A 27,919-nucleotide genomic window follows, 5' to 3' on the forward strand; every position below is an offset into this window, starting at 1 on the left:
CAGACACTTCCAATCAAAATTTCAACATAGTCATTTTTTTCAGCATAGCTGAACGGTCTAGTAACTATATCTCTAGGGTTATTGGGTAGGTCAAGTCCCCACAGTTATGTAATTTTCCCATTATGCTTAAAAACTAAATGTTGCTTTAAAACTATATCAAAACACACTGTTTGTATGCTGATTGCCAATAAGACATCTCAGCAATATACTAATAACAACTGAGGGTATTAAGTTCAAATTTTCGGGGCTACTTCTATTCCTGCTTCTGTTCTTAAAATTTTACTAAATCAAAAGAGTGTAGTTGTATCCAGGCTATGAAAATGCATCGATATAAATTTTTTGGGAATGGTATTAACTTTTATTTATCAGGTCAACTAGAGGATGTATATGACTAAATTAAACACTACTATTTGTGTAATGATTTTCAAAAGAGTTTATGTTGTTAAAAACTGCTGAAAAAGTTTCCCCGGCATTTAAATAGCAGGCTAAACTATAAATTCTTAAAGGAAAACCGGAAAGATTCAAACTATTGTTTTCTTTTTCCCTGAAAAGGATTATGTCAATATAAAACGAACAGGAATTAATTTAAAAAACTTTTTCCACAAAATAAGTTTTTCAAAAAAAGTAAAGAACTCCATTAAACCAAAAATTAACAAACATAGAATCGAAAATCTACCAAGCATACAAATACTACAAATCAGTATTAATAAATAAATGGAATCCAAAACGAACAGAAATTAAAATAAATAACCAAGTCAAACTCAAAACGAGCAGAAATTAATATGAGTAGGGTTCAAAACTCCTATGCTTTCTAAAAGCCAGAATATAATTTGTACTTTACTGAAAAAAATTCTTTTTAATATTTTCACTTTTATAAATTTAAGAAATTGAAAATTAATTAAGATTTTTAGGAATGAATATCAGAATATGTATATCAAACTGACAATGCACATTTTTTTCAGTAAATTCGTTAATTTTTTTTCAGTAAAGTACAAATTATGTTTTGGCTTTTAGAAAGCATTGGGAATTTTGAACCCTAATCATATTAATTTCTGCTCGTTTTGAGTTTGAATCTGTTATTTATTTTAATTTCTGCTCGTTTTGGGTTTCATTTATTTATTAATACTGATTTGTGGTGTTTGTATGCTTGGTAGATTTTCGATTCTATGTTTGTTAATTTTTGGTTTAATGGAGTCCTTCACTTTTTTTTGAAAAACTTATTTTTTGGAAAAAGTTTTGTTTAATTAATTTACTATAAATACCTGGAGGATAATATCAATAGCTAAATGTGATTTCCTACAAACGACTGGGATATAAATTGCAGGGATATAAAACAACTGATTTACTATAAATAACTGGAGGAAAATATCAATAGATAAATGTGACTCCCTACAAACCACTGGGACATAAATCCCAGGGATATAAAACAGTTAAATTACTTTAAATAACTGGGGGATAAATATTAATAGATTAATCTGATTTCCTACAAACGACAGGGATATAAAGCAACTGATTCACTATAAATAACTGGAAGATAAATATTATACTTAAACCTGATTTTCTACAAACAACTGGGATATACATCCCCGGGATATAACACAACTGGGGTATAAATATTATACTTAAACCTGATTTTCTACAAACAACTGGGATATACATCCCCGGGATATGAAACAACTGGGGGATAAATATTAACAGTTAAACCTGACTTACTACAAACAACAGGGATCGTAATCTGTATTTTAAATAATTTTCATTTATACTTTCATCACATTTTTCTATAATTCATTAGGATTAACCTAACTTGATTTCTCGAGTGCGTACTGGCTAATACGGAAGTAGCCTACCCCATTTGTTTTGGTTTCTATTTATGGCGGAGATCAAGTACTATAAGTTCTATGAGCTTTTTTTAACTGGAATTTCTAAATTAAGCTTTTTCTTGTATATCTTATTTCAATTTATATAAGTAAATGGTAGCTTAGATATATAATCATGGTTTTGTAGAGGGCTTTGTAGAGCGTTTTCATAAACATTTTTTTATACTATTATTAATGCAGTTTATTACCATTGCTTAACATTAGAAACTCCCGATCCTAACTAAAGATCGAGGACAACATGGTTAAAGCGATAGCTGCAACCTAGTAAAGAACGAACCACAGCCCTAGTCACCAGAAAAAAAAACACGTTAAAAAAAACTGTTAGAAAAAATTGCCATTTGTGGCTGATTCAGGAATGATGACTATTATCTCAATTACTCTCAATAGTAAAATATTATTTTGAAAAATCAATTCACGAGTATTTTAAAAAATAGCCTGAAAACCCTGTACAGGGAACTGACAGCCACCGGTCTTGAAAAACAAGAAAAATCACTTTTTGCATGGGTACCACTATTTTTTTTTCTCCCCCACAGCTAGAGGGGCTTTGGAACATCATAGCGATTAGTGCTGAAGCGCGACCTACATCAATAACATCAGCTTTTAACTACATCAACATTTAAGAAGGCGAAGAGGGAGAGGGAGGCAAAGTTCACGAGTACTTTGATGGGAGGCTATGGTCGTAAGCTCAGGACAGATCGTTGAGACGAACTACTTCTGCTGCCCTATGTGCCTTTTGTCGTAGGAGGAACTAAATCTAAGCAAGGAAGCATCTAAGGAATTCATAAAACCTTTTGCATTTATACTTCCACACAGGGCAAGATAGGGGAAGCTCCTCCAAGCATTACTTCAGAGCTTCATTAGAAAAATTAAAATTAACCATTAACAATACACTTTTGGGTGTTCTTGACCCCCCCCCCCTCCCTCCAGTGGCACCAATTACGAAAATATAGGAGTGGGATAAATTTATTTTACGAAGTCTTTTGTCGTAGGAGGAACTAAGTCTAAGCAAGGAGGCATCTAAGGAATTCATAAAACGTTTTGCATTTATACTTCCACACAGGGCAAGATAGGGGAAGCTCCTCCAAGCATTACTTCAGAGCTTCATTAGAAAAATTAACCATTAACAGCACACTTTTGCGTGTTCTTGACCCCCCCCCTCCCTCCAGTGGCACCAATTACGAAAATATAGGAGTGGGATAAATTTATTTTACGAAGTCTTTTGTCGTAGGAGGAACTAAGTCTAAGCAAGGAGGCATCTAAGGAATTCATAATACGTTTTGCATTTATATTTCCACACAGGGCAAGATAGGGGAAGCTCCTCCAAGCATTACTTCGGAGCTTCATTAGAAAAATTAAAATTAACCATTAACAGCACACTTTTGCGTGTTCTTGACCCTCCCTCCCTCCAGTGGCACTAATTCACGAAAATATAGGAGTGGACAAATTTATTTTTCAAAGTCTGGGAGGCACTTTTGTTGCTTATCCGATTGTTTCAATTAAAAGATCAAAGGAAGGTATTTATCTATGAAAAGACAAAAAAAGCATTTTTTAAATCAAGGGGAAGCGCCGAAATCTGGGGGGGGGGATTGTCCCTCGTTTGACGTCATTATTCCCCCTTCTCGATGGAATGTCTTCTTATCCCCAAGATATGTACCTTCGTGTATCTATGCTTATAGTGCTTTTTCACTTAGTAGGGCAATAGCAGGATAACTTCTAAATCAGCCGAATGTACCTTTTATTATTGGCTGACCTGCTCATCCTAAGACCATACAAGGAAAAACTGTAAGGAGTAAAAACTCCAAGTGTACTAATTGGGGATGGCAATTTCCCCCCGCCACCTAAATTTTGAACATATCGTTTTGGTACTTTCATTGAAAAATCTCCCCTCCCCCCTGAAAAAATAAAATATTTTTGTATTTAGATTTATAAAATCTTCACCTCCCATGTTTTATTGAATTGGCGCCACTGAAGACATCTTCTTGCTATAGAGTACAAAATGACCTGTGCACAGTGGTGCCGATTCGAGGGGGGGGGGTATGTCCCCGCTAGATTTTTTTAAATTCTCAATAGATTTTGAATGTTACCTTTTTTAGGATTATTTTAATTGAAAAATGCCTATTTTTGAATTTTTTCGAAGAATTTGAAAAAAAAAAATTGCACTATCTAAATACTGAGAAATGCATTTTGCCCCCACCCCACCCTCTAAAATTTTGTGAATTGGCGCCACTGCTGTTGGTGCACACGACTTAGGGCCTCCATACACAAAAGATACGCTTTTAATCAGAATGAGATTATATCAAATTATTTCGGGCAAGGGAACCAAAATAAAATATATTTAAATCATTAAATGTCTAAAACTTATCATATTTAGATGTAAGGGGGAGGGGTGTCAACCCCCCTGGTTCGGCCTTGCTTATTGTGGCAAATTTGACAATCATGACCTTCCGCATTCTTTATAATCCATCGACACAGAAGCGAAGACTTGTTTAGTCTGAAGCATTTTATTTGAGGATAATATAAACGGTGTTATTGAATATCCTGATCATGCCAAGGGGTTGTAATACTATACTCAACGGGTGTATACAGTTTTGTGCCTCGGGTGTACACAATTCTGCCTAATCCACATCCAATTCCAGAGTTCTTTCTGCGGCTTTTCTCTATGAAACTGTCCAACAGAAACATCTCTTTTGAAAAAGAAGTCAAATTTTAGGGGTGTTCCCATTTGAGCGCTTTCCCATTTGAGCGCCACGGAATTTTGTTCCATTTGAGCGCCATGGAATTTTGTTCCCATTTGAGCGCCACGGAGTACCATTTGAGCGCCAAACCCAAAATTGTGATTTTGCGGTGGATGAAGCGTGGTTTGCTGCCACATTGACCTGTAGAAATATTTATTGCCACGAAGACAACGAACAAAACTGAGGATTTTATTGGGTCAATGGTTGTGAAAATAACTTCCATTTATAGTATTATAAACTAAGTAAATATATATAGTATTTATGTATACCATATATATTTACTACTAAAGGTATATACAGGTACTTATGCATTATGCGGTATCCACCGCTATATACTGTATGAGGAAAACAGACATGAAGACCCGTCGGTAAATTTTTCGCAGTTGATATTATTGACATAAGAATAAAGTAAACATACCACTCGATACCTTTTTTATGCTCTTTCCAAATAGAATAATCATTTTTTCTGATATGAATTTTACCCCCACCCCTATATATACCAATTCAGGGTATATATTTGCACATTAGGGGGGGGTAAATTTTATTTCTGATGTTAATGGGAGGTAAGTTTAAAATTTACCCCCACCCCCCTAATGTGCAAATATATACCCTGGATTGGTATACATAGGGGTGGGGGTAAAATTCATTTCCGACAAAAATGATTATTATATTTGGAAAGAGCCTAAAAAAGGCATCGAGTGGTGTGTTTACTTTATTCGTAAGTCAATAATATGATTTGCGAAAAATTTACCTGATCACCTAGCTATATCACCTAACATACGCAAAATATTATCTGGCGCTCAAATGGGACAAAACTTAACTAATTAAAATACGGCGCGCAACTGGGAAATTCCCATTTGCGCGCCATGGCGCTCAAATGGGAAAGCGCTCAAATGGGATACACCCAAATTTTAGATGTATTTGGCTCACTATAGAGCTTTTAATGGGGACAACTGAAGCCTAATCGGCTAAGCTTGTGCGAACCGTCCAGAGTCCAATCTGTTCAAGTCCATTAAACAATTGGAATATTTTCAGAGAGCATAGTTCTTTCCTAGCTTTTATTTTAACGTTCCACTCATTTTGTGAAAAAATGACCGCATTTTTGGTGTTTATAAAAACCGATAGCATTCTCCTTAGAAGGACCCGTCTTAATAGAACAAATGTAGAACGAATGGATTCCTTATTTTATTATCTTTTCGAATATCATATTCCCGTTTCTATCAATGCACCCCATCCCTCTGATGGTCCCATATACCTGGTAACATATTTCTTTGTTCTTTTTATATCGTGATTCGTGATGCGTCGTATTGTAGGTTCTGAAATGGCAAGATAATCCAGTTTCGCCAAAGCTGCTACAATAGAATTGTGGATAATCAAACAGTTCGTAGTAACAAACTGTGTGTAAGAAGCAACATGGCTCTATGGCAATTGAAATTCTAAAAAACAGTCTTTATAACACTTGATACATCAAAAGCATCAAATTATTATGATGACTTCAATTATATAAAGTTCATTAAGTTTAATGTTACCCGTCAAAAGTTACGAGCCTGAAAAAATTTGCGAAGGGGGGGGGGGGAGAAATCCCTCAGAAGTCTCACGGTCTCACACCATCAGCTTCACTATATCAGAGTACCCTACTGCAGAGGTTTCAAGTTCCTATATATAAAAAATGTGGAATCTTGCATCTGTTGTCAGAAGAAAGATCACAGATGCGTGTTTATATTATTTTTCAGGGGGGATCGTGTAGAACCAGTGATTCTAAAAGATCAGCAGAGGGGTCATTTGATCGTAAACCAAAATTTCTATTGCCCTTTCAGTTACCAAAAAGATTAGAGGGCAACTAGCCCCCTCTCGCCCCTTTTTTTCCAAAAATCATCCGATCAAAATTTTGAAACAGCTATTTTGTTCAGCACAGTTTAAAGGTGTAATTTTGGGGACAAAATAATCCCCATGGCCCCTGGGGAAAGGGCCTTAAGTTGCAAAATTTGCCCACTGTTTACGTCAAGTATTTGTAATTGGGTAGTATACGGACATGTTTTTTTTGGGGGGGAGGGAATTTTCCATAGTTAGAATTTCCGTGGGGAGGGGTCTCCGGGGATGAGCTTTTAGAGGTAAATTTTACACTGAGGGAATTTGATAGGAATCCTATACGAAAATCCTAGTAATTATCCCCGGGAGAAATTTTCCATTGTAGAATTCCGCGGTTGTAGAATTCATTGTAGAATTTTCCGCTGGAGCAAATTCCACTGGGGGTGGGAAAATTTCCGGAAAAATTTCCACGGAGGGAGGATTTCGGGTATGATTTGAAAAACGATCAGAAATTTAAGTCTTTTTCAAGTGAAATTGAGCTAAGGAGTATTTTTCAGGCGGAATCGTCAGCAAGGCATTTTCCGGGGAGTATTTTCAGCGAGAATGGGATTGTCTGGGTGATGGTTTTCGGGGGGGGGGGGGGCGTATTTTAGGTGGGAGGAACATTACTTAGAAGAAATTTCCCATGTAGGGGAGTTGGATTTCCTAGAATTATTTGAAAAACGATGAGAAATTAAATATAAAAAAACAAGTCTTTTCAACTGAAGGTAAAGAGCAACCTTAAAATTTTGAAACGAAATGAAATCATTCCGTATATAGGGAGGGCTGCCCTCTCCTCAATACCTCGCTCTTTACACTAAAATGAAGAACAATTCCTGAAACACAAGGGTCGTTTGATCAGAACAAGAAGCTTTTCTAAAACATCTAAAAAGCTTTAATGTAAACAGAGAGTGATGAGGGGAAAACTGCCTCACATACGGAATTATTTCTATTCGTTTTAAGTTTTAATGTTACTTTTTACTTTCAGTTGAAAAAGCCTGTTTTTTTATATTAATTTTTGAATGTTTAATATTTAATTAATAGAAACACGCTGCATATTATAAAGAAAGAATTTCATTTTTTTTTTTTTAGTTTTATATATCCTAGGGTTGTATACTTATATCTAATACCATCAAGGGATGTTATTGGTCAGAGGCCCAAGGATATTTCGAAGGACATAAAATGAGGAATTTAATAGTACAAGTTTTATTTTATTAATATATTTTCTTTTAATGAGGCCCTAATTTAAAGCTTTACCGGATAATCTGTTGAGCAGAAGCCCAAGCTGGAAGGGGGAGTAAGGGCCAGAGCAACCTTTGAAACAGCTCCTAAGGAATAAGCCTCATATAAAAGCCCGATCTCCGTCCCCCAAAAAATAAAATTTCCTTTAAATGCACTTAAGGATGGAGAATCTTTTCCAGTATGAAGCAGCGTTGCCGACGCTTCGACAGAAACTGTACCAGTTTTCTGACCATAAAGAGATTAATTTATACCACCTGAACATCAAATTAAAAATCTGCCATAACAAGAAGAATTTTTTTTGGTACTAGATTTTGAAAAAAAAATATTGGGAGTCAAAAAGGAGCAAGTAAAATCGAAAGGAACCGGAAAATTTGATCCTGCCAAAAAGTATCAAATGTACCGCGTTGGCAACGCTGGTGTGAAGGACAGTGAAAATAAACTCTGATTGTTTGAATTGGTTAAATGGAAACTTACAGAACCATGTGTCTTTAAAAACTAGGAAAACCCCGAAATTTAATTTTTAATAAAACAAAAAAATCTGCCGTTAAAAGCGCACATCTGCAGTTTCTGGTATAAGTGGACGTCAAATAACAAAAAAAAAGTGGGCGAAAAATTACACGAGGAAGCGAAAAGAAAAGCAGAAGGAAGATTATGATGTGATAAATCGTGTGGAAACAGAATGGAAAAGGGTAAGGATTATGAAGTGTAAGAAAATTGAGAACGTGTTTGGTATAAAGTAGAAGGGAATAGTTTTTGTGTCTTAGTAGGCAAGAATGTGTTGTTAAAAAAAGGAAAAAAAAAATAATAATAATAATAAACGGAGAGTTGAGAAAAAATTAAAGGGTTTAAGGGTTTAAGGTTTTACATTTGTATGTTTTTGTTTTTTCATTTTGAGGTAAGGATCTAGGTAAAAGATTAGAAAATGGAGGTCTTAATTTTAATATATGGAATAAGAGCATATTTTAAGTTAAATATTTCGAACTTTTAATGAAGTGTTTGATTTTAGAGTTTAATTAGAATTTTCAGATTATAATAGTTAGCTTCAGGATTTGTTCAGTATTTTTAAGTTTATTTATTAGGTAAGATTTAAATCTAATTGAATAGTTATAGTACAGGATTTTATGAATTTTTAGATTACAGATTTTAGATTTGGTCATTTTTTTTAATTTTTGTTTAGAATTTATTTTAAAACTAGTGGAATTTATTTTATATGTTGAGGGGGATACGATTCACCTGGATTGTGAAGTATTTGACTTTTGGGAATTGTTTTGAAGATTATTGTAGCTACCTAACAACGCAAGGTCCAGCGAGAGTAGATTGTGTTGAAATGTGATATATTAAAAAAAAAAAAATGGTGTTATATTTTTAATTTTTTCTTTTATTTATGTAAATATAGTGAAAAGTGTTTTAAAGCATTATAAGAAAGGTGAATATATTTTAAAGTACAAAAACGTATATGCATTGTAAATTTGTATTTTAATGTCATATGTTATAGGCCTAATGAATGGGAACAGCCCCTTGCCGCCGTGGGGAGCTCTACTGAGAATTTTGAAATTGTTGTATGGTAATTTAATGAATGAAGAATCGTATGAATGAAAAAAAAAGTTTTTAGGAGAAAGGTAGATAAAATAACTAGGAGAGAAAAAATTATGTATGTGAGGAATTATAAAAGAGGAAAGCTATGGAACGTCGAGTAAGAGGTAAGATAGATAGGTAGTAAAGTGAAGGAATAATAGAGAAATAATGCCAAATTAGATTACAAATAAGCAAAGAGTCTTAGATAAAAAAAAGAAGAAACAGGACTGATTTTTTTTTCCTTTCAGGAGTACGAAAAGGGAACAATAACCGGTTTGATTCTATCCATTACGCGATGTATCACCGCTTATTATTGAGAACACAAAAAGAAGAGGAAGCGCAGAAAGGATGACAAAATATCGCTGGCTAAAAGAAAGAAAAGAAGAATTTAAAATACTCATTATAAAATAATTTTGTATCTTTTAAATATTAGAGTCAATTTTTGAAAAAAAATAGTTTTAATGTTACTTTTTACTTTCAAGTCTGAATGTTTAATATTTAATTAATAGAAAAACGCTGCATATTATAAAGAAAGAAATTCATTGTTTTTTTGTGTTTTGTTTTTTTAGTTTTTATATGTCCTAGGGTTGTATACTTAAATCTAGTACCATCATGGGGTGTGATTGGTCAGAAGCCCAACGATATTTCGAAGGAAATTAATCTGTTGAGCACAAGCCCAAACTGGAAGGAGGAGTAAAGGCCAGAGCGACCTTTGAAACAGTCCCTGAGGAATAAGCCTCATATAAAAGCCCGATCCCCGTCCCCCAAAAAATAAAATTTCCTCTAAATGCACTTAAGGATGGAGAATTTTTTCCAGTATGAAGTAGCGTTGCCAACGCTTTGACAAAAACTACCAGTTTTTTGACCATAATTGTGCCGCAAGAGATTAATTTATACCACCTGAACATCAGGTTAAAAATCTGCCATAACAAGAAGAATTTTTTTGGTACTAGATTTTGAAAAAAAAAAATATTGGAGTCAAAAAGAAGCAAGTAAAATCGAAAGGTACCGGAAAATTTGACCCTCCCAAAAAGTATCAATGTACCGCGTTGGCAACGGTAGTGTGAAGGGCAGTGAAATTAAACTCTGAATGTTTGAATTGGTTAAATGGAAACTTACAGAACCATGTGTCTTTAAAAACTAGGAAAACCCCAAAATTTAGTTTTTAATAAAAAAAAAAAGCTGCAAAAGTGCACATCTGCAGTTTCTGGTATAAGTGGAGACACCATTATTTGGAGACACCAATTCATAATCTCCATAAAATCCGAGGCTTTTTGGCGGCTGGGATCGAACCCTAGACCTCTGATTCCAAAGCAGAAATCAATTTACTGAGCAACCATACAGGTATTCAGTTGTAATTCTGGAATAACTTTTGAACTTGCTAAAGGCTCAATCACCCTGAGATTTAACTAACGTCAGACTCATTCTTATCTGAATGGCTAGTTCAGATAGACAAAAGTTGGTTATATGGTTCTTCTTCTTGTTTGATTGCTTGGAGACGCCAATGCATAGTCCCCATCTAGTAGCAGGCCGTGTGGCAGCTGAGATCAAACCCCGAGCCACGCAATTCCATGTAGAAATTAATCCACTGTGCTACCATAAGGTTCACCATATGGTTACTTCTTATTTGGACTGTTATGGAGGCGCTTCTCAATAATCTCATCACTGGAATCAAATTCCAGGCACCGTAGCAGGTTGTATCAGCATGGTTTGCAGCAGGTTGCATTTCTATGCGGTTTTTTTCTATGTAACTAAGGATTGCCAACGAAGCTCTCTAATTGGCCAGTCTTGGCTAATTTCCCAAAAAATCCAAAGAAGTCTAACTTCGGTGCTGACTCTAGCGAGCTCAAAAATATATATAAATCTGACTATAAATTCAATGAAAAACAGGTTGTTTCAGATGAAAATTAAGAGCAACATTAAAACTTAAAATGGTACTTATGTATTACAGCCACCCCACTCAAGAAGTGAAGTTAGGTTTGTCCCAATATAATCATAATGAAATGTACCAAAATATGATGAAAATATAATATAAAATTATGGAAACTACAACAGAGAATTATAGAAATCAGGCCGCCTAAAATGCATTATATAAAATACCAAACCTAACCTAAATACCAACTCTATATATTAAATATTTAATTAAAATATACCTACATAGTAATTTATCTCACTGAGACAAAGCTAATTATCTCCAATTGCAGCAGAGAAACTGGTTTTTCTCAGATGAAGAACTTGAGTGGAGTGGCTATAATACATAAGTACCCTTAAAACGAAGAGGAATCATTCCAGATATGAGGGGGAAACCCCCTCCGAAACCCCAACTCTTCAAGCTAAAGTTTTATAGTGCTTTACTGAAAACATTTCCGAGTTCAATAATTACAGACAAAGGGTATTGCAAGATTTTTATTGCCTTTAAAACATTTGAACTGAAAATTTATTGTTTTAAGAAAATGTGCACCAATTGAGTTCTTCCATTCTTGAGGCACTGAAAGATATTTATTTTATTCCATTCTTGAGGCACTGAAAGATATCTATTTCATTCCAGTTGACCTTATGTTTGAGCACTCGTTCTTAAAATATTGGAACAAAATTTAAACTTTAGCAAACGCTCTTTATTACCATTTTTAGACCAGAGGTACACCATAGTTTTACTCAAAATTAAGGTAAGTTGTCAAATCAACTCAAGTCTATCACAGGGCTTAATTTGTTCGCCTATAGACGATTTTCTGATTAACTAAATTAATTTTAAATTATCGTTTTAATTAAAAGCTTTACCCGTTTACCGAAAATTGCACCGATTATAAATCAATAATTTCAAATCAAGAGTGCCGTAACTTGAGGGCTAGGTATAAACTCAAATGGAGAGGCATCTGTGCCAGAGTCTACCTCCTCCTCAACACCTAGTTTTGGACGATTTTCGTTTCTATAGCGCTGAGCATTTTTATATAGTTCAATAGCAGTGTAATACAATTAGCCAACCATACTAACCACAAAAACACAATTAGCTAACCACATTAACCACAAAAACAATTAGGGGAGGAGCTGTTTCAAACGGGAGGATCAGCAAGACAATGTGTTCCTCCTCATCTACACAGTGGCGGATCAAGGGGGCGAGGAGGCGCCAGCCCCCCTAACATAGTCTAAAGTAGTGTAATTTACTAAATTAACCCAAGTTTGCGTTAATTAAACTTGCTTCTAATGCAAGTTTATCGGATCAATCCGTTTTGCCCCCCCCCCTAAAAAAAACCGTATCCGCCCCTGCATCTACATTACTCTACTGATCTACCCTTTGAGAACAGCTCAGTATATTCTTTTTAGCAGTTATCTACAAAGTGTGGAAATGTCGGATACAACATTTAAGCGTGAAAGAGAAAATTTGAACCCCATCCCTAAAGAAACTCCCGCTTAAATGGTAGCTAAAGGCCGTAATTTCCAAAAGAAAATGTTTCCTCCAGTCTTCATCTTTTTTTGAACGATAGTAACTGAGCAAAGTTAATATACAATATTAAGATATTTTTAGGGTGTAAGTCTACTTTAAACAATTTATTGAAATGGCAAGGTGACCTTCTCAAAAATCGCAGATTTGTAGTTTCAGACCTTTAAAAAGGACAACTTCAACATAATAGGAAAGTATGATTGAGATTTGTCTTGGACCCCCCCCCATCTTTATAGAACTGAATTCCTGCGTGCATAGTTGCGCTGTATGGAAACTGTTAAGCCACGGACCCTGGGAAATCTATTGATTTTTTCCACGTTTTATTTTCTTCACTCTAACCTCCATATAATTTACATTTTATTTTTTACGAATTCTTGCACCACTTTTGTAAGATGATTACCCGAGTATGGGCACATGCACATTGTTTCAATTGGGGGGGGGCTTTGAAATTTGACTCGGTGTCAAAAAGATTTCATATTTTTCCAAAATTACAGGATTTTAAGCTTTTGTGTTATTTGGTTTTATATAGGGGTTTGGGGAGAGAATATCTCAATATATCTCCTCAGTGGACATCCACAACCCCCCGCCACCCCCAACTGGTCCCACCCGACCCCAACTGGAGACGGGTTCAATAGGTCATCGAATCTCCTTCAGACTTCGTGGTCTAAAAACACACTTTTCATTTTTTGGACCCCCCTTTCTTAAAATGTTAGGTAAGTACCCCCCCCCCCTTCCACTCCAAACATAAAGAAATCCCCAACCACTATTTTGACTATTTTAAATGTTGCATGTAATTTGTATACTTTTATATTTTTATGAGAATATTTCCTATCTAATTATCATTCTCGGATGAACACTCCCTCCCTCCTTCAATGAATTGGACCCCCCCACCAAAAAAAATGTGCCTGCGTTCTTGCCTTTGATACTTTCAACTTCTCCCAACCCACGAGTTTTTAGGTTCCATATTTAGTTGGTATGATAAAATAAGCAAAACGCAATACATTAATAAAACAACAAACATAAATAAAACGAGACAAATCCCAGTCAAACCATCAATAAAACTCAAGACTGTTCACCCAGATTGTCAAAGTGCTCCAAATTTAAAATTCCTTGCATATTTTAGGGTGACATATAACCAGTCCAAGAGATTTTTAATCTTCAAAGCGGTCTCTCACAATGTCACAAATTCTCCACAGCGGGGGATTGGTGGAGGGTGATTAAGAATTTCAAATTGGCTATTCCCAAATCAATATAGCAAGTGAAAGGTACCGGTTCCGGAAACAAGGTTGTGGCCGGATATCGATTATTTTAGTGGGTGTGTTTTTTCATAAGGTGATAATTGATGAAAAGAAGTTTGTATATTCAGTGGCGCCAATTCAAACAACTGTTGGGACGGGGTGGGGGGCAAAGATTTTTTCTGATCTATTTTAATTAGGATACAAAATAGGTATTTTTTCAAATCTAAGGTGGTATTTTTGTTTTCTATTTTTTCTTTAATGAAAATGCGAAGGATGTTTGGAAGTCTGTAGGTGGCAATTGCCCTTCCCCCCCCCCCCTATTGGCAACCTTGGGTGTATCATGAATATTAGTACTAAATAAGGCGTTTATTAATTACTGAGTGAAGTAACTGACAAATGTAAAGGATCATGGGTCATATAAAAAAAGGAAAAAAATAACTATATTAACTATATTATAACTATATTAAGAAAAGATGAGAATAAATATAGATGAATATCAACCCACTTTTCTATTTAGAAACAAAGCTAGTTTTAGTGCTTTTTGTTCTGCTGTGCTGTGGTTGTAAGAGAAGAGGGAGTATCCCTCCAAGGTGATTTAAAGTTACGTCATAGGTTGATTAGCAGGTATCCCGAAGTCCCATCAAGAGAAGTCATATATTGTTCAGAATTGATCATAATTCTTAGGAACCCTATTTAGTTATTCTAGATTTTTAACTAGATGTAGGCTAATTCCAAGGACTTACTAGACAGGGGAGTGGGGCTGAATCCATCAAAACAACAACAAAACACGAATCACATGTCGTTATAGAAATGCCCATAAAACTATGAGAATTTTAGGGGTAGGGGTAGACCCGACCTAAAATGTAAAAGTGCCTGGTCCGACAATTCAAAGTCTTGATGTATTCTCAAGTCTGTTAGCAACTATCAAGCCTGACCCGTCTGCTATCCAAATAATTTACCTATTTTTGTTTGTTTTTTTTTAAATCTATTTTCCTCCCCCCCCCCCCCCCCAAAAAAAAAGACGAGTGTACGCCAGATATAAATTATTTTCTTATAACATTTTTTTTAAGATTTAAAGCCTGAATTGAACATGGTCAATTGCACACTGCACATCAAACACACACTTGTTTTGAATCATACAGAGGCACATCCATTTCAAGCACGTACGAAAGATCTTTTTTTTTCAAGTGGGCCCAATAATACAGAAACAAATTTTATTAGAGAATCAAGGAGGCACACTTGTGCCTCTATAAAGAGACGACCCACCACAATGTTAAGCGATTTCAGGTCCTAGAGGTCGCAGAGAGGCGGCGGTAATTGCATTTTGTAGCCCAAGCTCAAACTAAGAAACTTGCAAAATTTCATCCTCTTCTGACTTTATCTTCATGGGGTAAACTGGGCCGGAAGTTTCGACCCTCCCACCACAGCCCCCCTTTAACGTTGTCCGATTGGGCTGAAATTTAGAGGTTAAGCTTTCCTAGGGCCCGGGAGATTATCCTCGAAATTTCAGCTCAATCCAATCACTCCTTCCCTGTTTTCAAAAAACCAAATATAGCCACTTAAAATTCATCATGCCTTTTTTTTCTTAGCCACGCCTACAGGCCACAGTTGGCAACTGATTCGGGTGAATGAGAACTCATTCTAAGCAGAATTCGACCTGTTAGGGCCTTTTGATATTTTCAGACCGAAAAAATTATCCCCCGAATTTACATTTACGAAAAACCTCGTTTTCCTATAATAGCCCATGTTAATTTTTCCCACCACAACCCCCCTTTAACGTTGTCTGATCGGGATGAAATTTAGAGGATAAGCTTTCCTAAGGCCTGGGAGCTTATCCTAGACATTTAAGCTCGATCTGATCACTCCTCTGATCTCAATCTGATCTGATCCCTGTTTTCCAAAAACCAAATTTCAAGTTTCATGGGAATTTGCTTGCGTCGAAAATAGCTTCAATTTATTAAAAAACAATACAATTGTGTCTGTTTAGTCCAGCGCTTGAGTCTTTTGACTGTCAGCCGTAAAACCAGGTTCGAATCAACATCAGAGCCGATTTTTTATATACTGAATTTAAAGTTAAAAAAGAAACTCAGTTTCTTTTCTAAATTATTTGAAAAAAAATTACGGTTTCTAAAGAGTTAAAGAGGCTGAGTTACAAGGTCGACCCTTAAAACGTACAGGGATTAGGAGGCACAGTTGGGGGGCTGTTAAAGAGGCTGAGTCACAAGTTCGAACCTTAAAACGTACAGGGATTAGGAGGCACCCTGTACGACGTGATTTGAGTATTCAGGAATTAAAAGCCTTAACACAAGAATGTTCAATAGCGGGGGGTTTGGGGGGCGGCAGCCCCCCCACTTTAACTCCTGACACGATCAGCTAACAGTTAGTCAAGCAATAATAATTAATAAACTGTACAAAAACGAGCAGAAATTATTTGAAAAAAACTACGTTTTCTAAAGAGTTGAAGAGGCTGAGTTACAAGGTCGAACCTTAAAACGTACAGGGATTAGGAGGCACAGTTGGGGGACTGCCGCCCCCAAACCCCCGCTTTCGCAGCCTTTAAATAAAAAAAAATCTTTAAACTGAAAGTAAGGAGCGACATTAAATCTTAAAACGAACAGAAATTATTCCGTATATGAAAGGGGCTGTGCCCTCCTCAACGCCTCTCTCTTTACGATAAAGTTTTTATTTTTTAAAAAAAATAGTTGTGAGAAAGTCAAACTGTAGCGTAAAGAGAGAGGCGTTGAGGAGGGGACAGTCCATTTCATATACGTAATAGTTTCTGTTCGTTTTAAGATTTAATGTCGCTCCTTACTTTCAGTTTAAATAATTTTTTTTTATTTAAAAGCTGCGAAAGCGGGGGGTTTGGGGGGCGGCAGTCCCCCAACTGTGCCTCCTAATCCCTGTACGTTTTAAGGTTCGACCTTGTAACTCAGCCTCTTTAACTCTTTAGAAAACGTAGTTTTTTTCAAATAATTTGTAAAAGAAGCGCCCCGATTTCAGGAAAGTTTGGGATTCCATGTGGGCGAGCAATCCTCCCTGTGTAGACATGTTGGTTACTTCAATGTAACCATGAGATGTTGTGGTTACTTCAATGTTCATTGTGGTTACTTTCAATACCTCCTGTGAACTATTACATATTGAGTAAAGTGTTTTTCATTATATGCTGAAATTACTATTTTTAAATAAAAATTACGGCGCACAGTCCGTGCACCAGTGACAAACTTTATATTGGTTGTACTTGCCACCACTAAATAACAACTAGATGATTGGACAGGAGTAGCCACCCGCATGCAGTGGCGTAGCCAAGTGGCAAGAGAGATGACTGTCCCTGGGCGCAGCCTCTGAGGGAACACCAATCTGTTTTTTTGTATCAATACAACGGCCGTATCCAGGATTTTTGTCAAGGAGGGGGGGGGCACAAAAAAAAACGCAACAAAATTTTGTTTGAATGTATTTTTGTTACGTTTTTACGAGACGCATAAACGTTTCGGGGGGAAAGGGGGTTAAATACCACCTACACCAACCTGGATACGGCATTGATCAATACTATCATCTTCTGATGTCCTCTAGCTGGGAGGAGGCAAAAACGAACAATGTCCTCAGGGCACTGAATACCCTAGCAACGTTTTTTTTTTTTACCCAGATACTAAATTCGGCTTTCATTTTCTTATATTGTTTTACTACTTCTACCTCTGCTCCATTTTTCAATTCTCATTGCGTTAATTTCTAATTTTCTTCTCCAGTTTTTCAATTCTCATTGTGTTAATTTCTCACTTTTCTTCTCCAGTTTTTCAATTCTCATTGTGTTAATTTCTCACTTTTCTTCTCCAGTGTTAATTTCTCATTTTCTTCTCCCAGTTTTTCCAATTATCATTGTGTTAATTTTCTCACTTTTCTTCTCCAGTTTTTCAATTCTCATTGTGTTAATTTCTCCTATTTCTTCTCCATTTTTTTTTAGGACGCCTTATCAGTGATTAAAGGTGAAATTTTTCTGATACTTGTATGATAAACCCACTACCGCTCAAGTTGTTCATTCATTGACGCATTATAGAACCGGCTTTTTTCGTTAGTTTCTTTCAGATTAGTGTGAGACAAGACAAAGAGAAGTGATAGAATAAATGGAAAATATATAATTTGGGCTCTATATTTGCACATTAGGGGCGGGGGAAGTATCTGGACAGTGTGAAATTAGAAAACAATTCTAACTACATAATATGCAGAGTAATTGTACCTAACACATTAGGCATGCAGACCGGCTACACTTTACCCCCCCCCCCCCCTAGCTTGCAAATATATAGGCTAAACTTGTTTGTAAAGTATTATATTTGTCTCTTACTTTGGTATATTTCATTAGGATTGAGCCTTAGAGAAACATATTAGAAGAACATTAGGTAGGGAGTATATCATACAAGTACCATTTTTCCTTTGCAAATTTCACTGGTCTTAGACCCATTTTCTTGAATATTCTAATTATTCGTCTCTGAAAATTTGATCAAATTATAATCTTAATTTATGAGGCAATTTCTGTGAAAAATAAAACAATTGCAATTTTTTGCTATATATCCGATCTTTCCTATCTTTAAATGCAAACAAATGATACATTATTATTGAGAAATATAAATTTAATTTACAACTTATCAGTCAACTCATATTGAATAAAATATATTCTTTTGGTTCCAAATAATCTTAAACCAACAAAAAGATATTTGTATACCATCAAGACAAGTTTATGAAATATCTCAAATTTTTTCACGAATTCCTTGAAACTTTCACAATCAGTATTTTTTGTATTTAAGAAAAAGTAAATAAAAGGTTTATTATTAATTCATTTGAAAGCTACAAAGATGACTCATTGATAACAAAAAGTATGCCGTTGTATCCACCAGGCCTGTGTATATCAAATCTTATTACCTTGAAAATCACTCCACTTGAATCTCCATATCCATTCAGAATTTTAATTTCAATTAAAATTTAAATTAAAATTTATTTTTTGGATGAGCAACTAAAAAACTTGAAACGAAGTTAATAAAATTTATCATGAAAACCATTCCACTTGAATCTCCATCTCCACGCTAAATTTTCAATTTTTAAATAGTTTACGATGATTGTGACGACTTTAGACGATAGTAATTACGGTTTTTATGTATTTTAAGTCAGCTTAAAGCAAAAAAACTTGCGTAAGTGGGAAAGGCTATACTTCTTTTAACGTAACCCACCCAATTAACATAAAATTTCGTACGTGGTGTGAAAGCCGCTTATACCTTGAAATCGACATAATAAAAGACATTACGGCTCAATTGTGAAACGGGAACTGGGTAAAATTGATTACAAATGTGACCCGACAGACGAAATTAAATACAATCCTTTAAAAAAAACGACATTGTTTTGACAAAATATTCAGATTTTATGGTTAGGAAAGAATTAGGATAAAAAAAACATAGGAGAGCAGTATTTTTGCCCTCATATAAAATTTATTTTTCGCAACATAACGTCTTTTGAGTTATGACGACGAAATTGGCGTCCACGATAAGAATTCAGGTGCTTGTATGATAAACCCGCTACCGCTCAAGTCGTTCATTCATTGACGCATTATAGAAGCGTTTTTTTTCGTTAGTTTCTTTCAGCTTAGCGTGAGACAAGCGAAGAGAAGTGACAGAGTGGATAAAAAACATGTAACTTAGGCTATGTATTTAGACATTAGGGGGGGGGGGAGGGTAAAGTATTTGGACAGTGTGAAGTTAGAAAACAATTCTTACTACATAATATGTAGAATAATTGTACCAAACACATTAGGCATGCAGACCCAATATACTTTACCCCCTTCCCCTAATGTGCAAATGTATAGCCCAAATTTGTTTCTAAAGTATCATATTTCTATCTTACTTTGGTATGTTTCATTAGGATTGAGCGTCAGAGTAACATATTAGAAGAATATTAAGTAGGAGCTATATCATACAAGTACCAGAATTCACTACAAATGTAATTACTTACGGTTCAAAGAAGGGTTGTTTCCTTCCGACAGGGGGCTCTTCTTCCCAATCAGCTTTTCGCTTTTCTTTTCTAGGTCTTATCCCTATTTCATGTCTTTCTGCATTTTGAGATCCTCTGCCCTTGACTTCGTCTGCAATAAAACCATAAGTATATAAATAAGCTATAGAGACATCATTTCAGTTTTCCTTGAGGGGGGGGGGGGTCTCAGAAGTCTCATGATAGAAGGGTGGACTATAGAAGGTGGGTAATAATAATAGAAGCCACTATTAGATACTTTTTTTGTAACATACTGCATGAATTAAAATTTATGGGTAACAAGTAAACCTCCTTCGATTTTCTTTTACCGGTATTTAATTTGTTTGGTGTAGCCTACAGTTAGGGAGTACAGTGGCGAGGATTTAGAAGAGCTCCTAGCCCTACATCAAGGAAAAATAATTTCCCTTAATATTATTCTTACTCGTAGGCCGTGCCAAAGATTGGGGGTTGTATTAATTTTAGGGGGCGAGGGTTCAATTTTTTTTAAACACGTCAAAAATGTGTTTATATATTCGTTTCTTTACAGTTTTTACGAGTCGGACATTTTTTTAGGGGGGAGGGGGGGTCGACCCCCTAATACCCTAGATATGGCTTTGCTTCTATCATAGCCTACGACTTAATAATCAAAATACTTCGTTACTACCTCATGACTCGTCAACATAGGTACACAGAAGCCCCATATTTGGGGGGCAGGGGCGGTTCCAGGATTTTTTTTAGGGGGGGGGGCAAAATAGGTTGATCCGATAAACTTGCGTTAGGAGCAAGTTTAATTAACGAAAACATGAGTTAATTAAGTAAATTACACTACTTTATACTATGCTAGGTGGCACGCGCCCCCTCTGAATCCACCACTGTTTGGGGGGTGGGAGTTAAAAGGGAAAAGGCTACATTTTCCAGGAAACAGAAAGCTTACCGATCCACAAGGCTCCCTCCCACGTACGTGGGTAATGTAAATTAATTTTTATATTGAAATGCATAAACAACATATCAAAATTAACTAACTTCGGAGTCATTTCCCTTAATTTTAAGGTTTTGCACACACATGATCAGGGGCGTATCCACAAATGGGCTTATGGTAGGCTGAAAACAGACACGGGTCCTCGTGCTACGAAAAAGCAAATCGAAATTGTAAAAAATCAAGTTGAACCCAGAACCAAATTTTGGATTCTACCCACCCACGCCAATTTTTTCTGGAATTCTTGCTTGTAGGAAAGTATACACTTTTTATGACAATGTTTGCAATAGTTATTTACCCTGTTATCCCCAATAACCTAGTGGAAAAACCCTTAAATAGCAAACCCGCAATTAGCCAGGTACCGCTTGAAACCAGAACAGGTTTTTGAGTGGTAACATCCCAGGGCCCAAAATTAATAGCAAACTTCCGCTGAATTGCTTTTTGATATGCAGTACGAAATTCTTATACCTTATCTAGGTTTTTCTATTTTAGGGACTTTTCTTTATATGTTTATATAAAGGAAAAGGGAAGCCTATTCACGAAAATGTAGGGGGAAAGATTCTTCTTTTTTATGAAGATAAAAACAAGGTATTTTTCAAAATCTAGGGGGAGGGGGCTTGTTACTTACGTTTTATCCTAACCACACTCAAGAAATTTGATCTGTTTAAAAAAATCGGTTTTCCTGTGAGCACTATCAGATAATCACCTTTGCCTGAGAGAGATAAACTACTATGCAGGTACATTTTAATTAAATATTTAATATACAGAGTTGGTTATGTTAGGTCTTTAATATAATGCGTTCTGGGTGGTTTGCTTTTCATAATTCTCTGTTGTAGTTTCCATAATTTTGTTACTAAAATATCATATTTTCATCATATTTAGGTATAGTTTATTATGATTAACCCAACTTCACTTCCTAATGGTGGTCGGGACAACATGTAAGCACAAGGGGGGGGGGGGGTTAACGAAAGAAATTTTTCAAAATCTAGCATGAGGGGCGGTTGCCATCTCAGCCGCCTTTCCCAATTGGCATCCCTTCAAGCGAAGCTATGGGATTATTTTAGGATTGTTAAGAGTCGCATTTACTTAGATGGTACCGACCCCTCCCAGCAGGCCATCCGAACAAGATCATTACACATTTTTCCTATTCTAACCATATACCGACAAAATGTGCAATTCTGACGTTAAAATTATAGCAAATGGACAGGCCACCAAATAAAAATAATTAATTATAAAAATTACGGGTAAATCTTATAATTAACACGTCGACTGCCAACTACGGGATAACTCGTAGATTGTGTTCTGTTCTAGGACACCAACTACGAGATAACTCGTAGATTGCGTTCTGTTCTAGGACGCCAACTATGAGATAACTCGTAGATTGCGTTCTGTTCTAGAAAGCCAACTACGAGATAACGCGTAGATTGCGTTCTGTTCTAGGACGCAAACTACGGGGTATCTCGTAGTTGTTTTTTCTAGCCATCTTTGTGCAGCTACGGTTATGCTCGGAATATATCAGTGTTAATATCAATAGATGGCTTCAGGGAAACGAACAAAAAATCAATGCTGGCTTGTATGTACAAAAAATTTATAATAAAAGTTTAATGACAAATAGTTGAAAATTCAAGATAAAAAATTATTTTTTATTGCTTGTGGAACTTCTTGAAACAATCTTCCACACAAAGGGCTAGCTTATCTAAACAAATCGGACAAAAATAACGTGTTTCTCGACGTTTTCTTTTTTGCTTGTGTGTATACGCGACATGGCTTTGTTGGACGCTGTTTTTTTTTCTGTAGGTGTTAGACTTTCTAAATAATGGAGCTTTTGCAACCTGATTTTCTTTGAAGATGTTTTACTTTCTTGTCCTATTAAGGCGATGACGAAATCTTCTTTGAAGCATGTCTGCGTGCGTGACCTAACTCGTAAGACCTTTATATTTAAAAAAAGAAAAAAAACTATTGTGGTTTTTCATAATAACTATTCACTAGAATAAGAATTTTTAATAATAAAATATAATTAAGTCAAATCATCATTTTTGGACAAATTTCTGAAAATTGCCATGGCAGTCAACGTGTCAAGTGAGTGACAACGTACTAAAAAATACCGAAGTATATGTGCTTCAAGTCCAGAAGCCTTTATCAACAACAAAAAAATGGAGGATAGAAAATAGAAGAAAATAGAACAAAAACAAGAAAATAAAATTAGAAGAAAGACGAAGCAGAAGATAGCTGCTTAGCTGTTTATTTCTGCTTTCCTTTTCATAAAGGCTTATTCGGACATGTTTTAAAATATATTTTCATTGTCTTAATCAACAATTTTACCGGTTATTTGTATATCCAAATATTTTCATTTTATCGAAACTGTTTTCTAAATCTTTCCTACCCATAAAATCTGAAGAATTTTTCAAAACATTTAAAAGGTGACAAAATAAAACGGTTTTTGTTTTCAAACAAAGTTCAAAAGGTAATATCCAGGAATTCCAAGCGGAAAAAGAATCTAATTTTCCAAGATTACATTCCAAGGCTTGATTGGATGCCAGGAGTGGTCTTAGAAGTTTTTAGAATTCCTTTCCCTTAGAACTGTCCAGAGGAATCTGTCTCTCTTTTACTTTTTTTTTGTTTTTGGCAATGGGTTACGCACTGGTGTTGTTTGGTGTACCCAGGAGATAAAACTATACACAGTGGCTTCAACTAGGCGAAGGAGGCAGGGGGCATTATCCCCACCTAGATTCTGAAAAATAAAAATTCGGAATTCTCATTGAAAAATACTTTTCTAGTATTTTCATTGAAAAAATTGAAAACAGTAAAATACCCCCCTTAGATTTTTAAAAATGCGTTTCTGTGAATTGACACCACTGGCTATAGATCAGGACACTCCCTTAGAGGCAAAAAGTAGAGTTTATAATAGACAGAACATTTCTCCTTATTCTTTACAGTTTAAAATTAATGTCCAGGACCAATTGTAGTCACACTTGTTGATAAAACCATAATTACGCACGACAACAGGGCCAAAGAACGCCTCTCTTGCACAATTTGGCGAGATGGATAGATTCAACACTGCTTTCAATAAGCTTATTCGCAAATAATTTTTTGTGATTTTTGGCGTTGAGTAGGCAACTGAGCTGCGTTCAAAATCACTTATTGAACTTACTTTACAAATAATTAGTTGCTTATTGTGCTTCAAGCTTAATAAGCAGCAACTTGCTCCTTTTTCAGATAGAAAATTCTTGGTATATTTAGCTATCAGTAACAGCATTTTTTTGGTTAATTTCAAAGGGTATATAAGTTTGCAATATATTTTTTTTCAAGAAATTCATTTTGATGTTCAAACCGCGTTCAATCAGGGCCGTACCCAGGTTTTTTAGGGGGGGGGCAAAAAACTTTAAACGACGCATCAAAAATTTGTTTATATTCATTTTTATGAGTCAGACAAACATTCCGGGTGGGGGGGGTCAAAACCCCTAACCCTGGATACGGCCTTGCGTTTAATAGAGCAATAATTAAAATTTAATCAATAAATTTTTGCAATAAGCTCTGTTGAACAAGGGCGGAACAGTCAGAGGGAAGATTTAAAGCCGATTTTTTTTTTTTTTTGAAATTAGAAACAATGAGAAGCTTGGAGCAGCAGTTTTGTATCCGCAGCCCGCAAAAAATAACCGCCATAGTAACATAATAAAGAATAATACTTGGGAGCAAGATGTAGGCTATCGTATTAGGCTTTTCAGACAGAGTTCTTGCAATATCGATGTACTACACAAAACGTTTGTGTAGTACAATAGTCAAGTAAAAATACGGTTTTGATCCGGCATTTGAGCAACAGGAATGTTTTTGGCACCAAAATGTTCTGAAAAATTCGCTTAATAACATATCCAAGATCGACAAAAATCAGCCGTTCAGAAAAATCCTTTTTTAGGGAAAAGAAGGAGGGAATCTCGAAAAATTCCTGCAATATTTTCTGGATTGAAGGGTCGTTTCCTATTAATTCAAGTTCGGGGAGATCGAAAATGACATCAGAATTGAAAAATTCCATCACTTAGCAGCACATTTCCACTCTTGGTGAGGTCAGAAGGGTAAAAATACCATTTGTGGCATTATAATAATATAATACATAATTGAAAAAATGGGGAAATGGGGTAGCCTAATAAGTGATGGAATTTTCAATGGAAAATTAGATGGAAATGTTACTCCAAACTTCTATTTCTGCTTTTAAACTCGTTTTCAAAATGTAGCCTACTAAAAAGTAGAAAATATTTTTTTCTCGATAATCTAAGAATAAAGGTGCATTTTCGTGGAGGATTAAATATAGGTAAAGGGGCGAGTTTTCTCATGATGGCAAAAAAACATACTTTACACCCTGATATTATGGCTCTTACATTAACCAATGTAAATGTAAAAAAAGGTATAGAATACGGCATTACACTTTACGGTCTCTGCCGGCAGTGCTGATATCTGTTTCATGGCCCTTCAGCCAGGAGGAGCAATGGGGGTTGGGGGTAAGTCGTCCTGTGCTTTCGCACACCCTTCCTGTTTACCTTACCCATATTTCTCATGGTACCCATTTATAGCTGGGTCGACTCTGGCTGAGCGTACAGAGTCACGCCCCTGACTCCCGTTCCAAGCCAAATAACCAGCGATAAAATAGTGAAAGCCACAGATGAATTTATAGTAGAAGAACAGACATATTCGTAATTTAAAAATATCAATTTAACAAGGTTTCCATCTAACTCACACCCACGATCAACTCGGCTCCCCTTAACTCCGCCCGTATAACCTACGCTGAATGGGGGTTGAGGGGGTTCGATGATGGTTGAAATGAACGGCGCTTGGGTTACACGCAAACCATTTAGCAGTATTCAATGACTATTACTGGAGGCGAGTTTTCCTCTGAAAGGCTTTCCACAAATAGACTTCATTGTAAACATAATTAGACATAGCCAACACTTTAGAAGATTCTAATTATTCTATTATTCTGGTAGAGGGGAGGGGGGTATGATAGTTTATAAAAATATTGAAGGTTAAAATATAATCTTTCAATTTTAGGGGGTTTCCACAAAATTTTCATGGGATGAATGCCCAGCCAGACATTACAGGCAATCCCTTTCCCTATTCCCGTACTCGGTATGATCGAAAATGAAATAACAATTATACTTACATGAAAATCAAGATTGTCATACTCCTCTCCTTGTTTTTCTATTAAAAGCACCTCGGGCCAATCAAAATTCAATTTCCTTGGAATAGAAATTTCTCTGCGGCTTAGAAAGGAACGTTTCATTACTCACGCTGCATTACCCGATTACTTGATATCTATGCATTACCCGAATGTATGTTAGCAGGGACATATGCAGAAGGGAGCCTTTGGGTCCAGGCCCCCTTCTGAAATCCTAAATTTTTGGGCACTTCTTTTTACAATTACCAAATAATTTTTTCTCCCCCCCCCCTAACCAAAATTCCTCCGTATGTACTTGTATTTAAGTATACTTATGAATACAAGTTATCGTATATAAAAATTTTTTTACAGTGAAACAACAGTGCAAGAAATCTGGTTGATAGGAATCCGTTTGAGCTATGTTAAAGAATTCCTCTGGGAGATTTATAAGCCATCCAGGCGACATCAAGCATGGAACCTTCAAAAAATAAAACTTGGCAAAAGTCGTGGACTTACTATAGATTCAAGACGGTATTTTTTTAGTGCCGACGGACTTTTTTACCAGCTACTTCATTTTGAGTACATATAGACCTAGATAACACGAGTTAAGAGTACTCGTGCCACAAGGAGCGTACGAAGGGAGGGACATTGGGATCCCCCCCAAGAAAAAATCTAAATAATCCAAATTTCTGGGAACCTCTTGTTCAAATTATTAAATTAAATTATGTTTTTATTATTCCCTTCTCAGGAGAAATCCCCACGTTCCGTAAAATTTCAATTTTTAAGATAAAGAATATTCTGTCTACACTTTCAATGGTTTATTCTCGACGTAACACCTTAAACGTTGAATATATGGGGAAATGAGACCAACCCAGTGAACAACTAGAAACTCAACATTTCGTTTGCAATTAGAAGATACGGAAGGCTTTGTCACCTTCATTGGGAAATTTGTTTAACTTTTGGGCAAGATTAAAGAAGGAAATTTGCATCAGGACTTTGAACGAAATTTGTCACGAACTCTGAAAATAATCTAGTGAATAATCCAGAAATTCATTATTTTGTGAATGATCCGAAAAGTTTTTTTTTGTGTGTGCATAAATATGCCAGTTTCAAATATATTATTTTAGTAATACTACTGATGACGGTCGCTGTATATATGTGATCGAAATATCTGGACTTTTGTACCTTTTTTTTTACTGTCTAAATAAATGGATTTGTCCCATTTGAAAATTTATTCATTCAATGGCTCAAACATCAAATAAAATATTCCTATTTAATCTTGGAATAAATATTGAGTATAAATATCACCCCAAAGTTTCGTGGCCGCGTCCAGGTAGGGCTATGAATATATATCTCTCGCGGAACTTTTTTACGAAAGAATTCTTGCTGCTTATAAGGGGCATTTAGCCACCTCCACAGCTAGAATTCAAGGGCCTGAAAGCTCCTCATGTGTCCGTGTCTAGTAAAAATTATACTTAGAACAATTTGGAATAAACTAATTAATTTTTTGATAGACTGTATCATACGTGCAGACAAGGGGTAGACAGTAAAAATCATGCATATATGCAGCAATTTTTCAAGGGGTGGGTTCTTCAAAACTAAAAAAAGAGACAATATCAGGGCCATATTCTGGATTTTTTTTCGGGGAGAGGGGGTTCTCCAAAGAACTTTAAAAAACGCATCAAAAATTTCTTTATATTCATTTTTACTACGTTTTTAAGAATCGGACAACATTTCGAAGGGAGGGGGTTAAAACCCCTTCCTCCCCCTTGATACGGCCTTGGTTAATATACACAAATATGGGATAAGAGGGGGGGGGGGGAATATCTGATTGAAC

The 27,919-nt window shown here is 35.7% G+C and overlaps 1 protein-coding gene across 2 annotated transcripts in view; it reads right to left on the minus strand.

Annotated features, from left to right (window-relative positions):
* Nucleotides 1–27,919, minus strand: part of Tgi (Tondu-domain-containing Growth Inhibitor) — a 149,986-nt gene that overhangs the window by 42,295 nt on the left and 79,772 nt on the right. For both annotated transcript variants that reach the window (XM_089107279.1, XM_089107278.1), the window contains exon 2: nt 19,946–20,075. In XM_089107279.1, the coding sequence (XP_088963405.1) occupies nt 19,946–20,075 (130 nt within the window). The remainder of the gene's footprint in view (nt 1–19,945; nt 20,076–27,919) is intronic.

Source organism: Artemia sp. Qi Xiang Cuo, chromosome 21 (assembly GCF_049724085.1).
Source record: "Artemia sp. Qi Xiang Cuo chromosome 21, ASM4972408v1, whole genome shotgun sequence".
Taxonomy (NCBI): Eukaryota; Metazoa; Arthropoda; class Branchiopoda; order Anostraca; family Artemiidae; genus Artemia; species Artemia sp. Qi Xiang Cuo.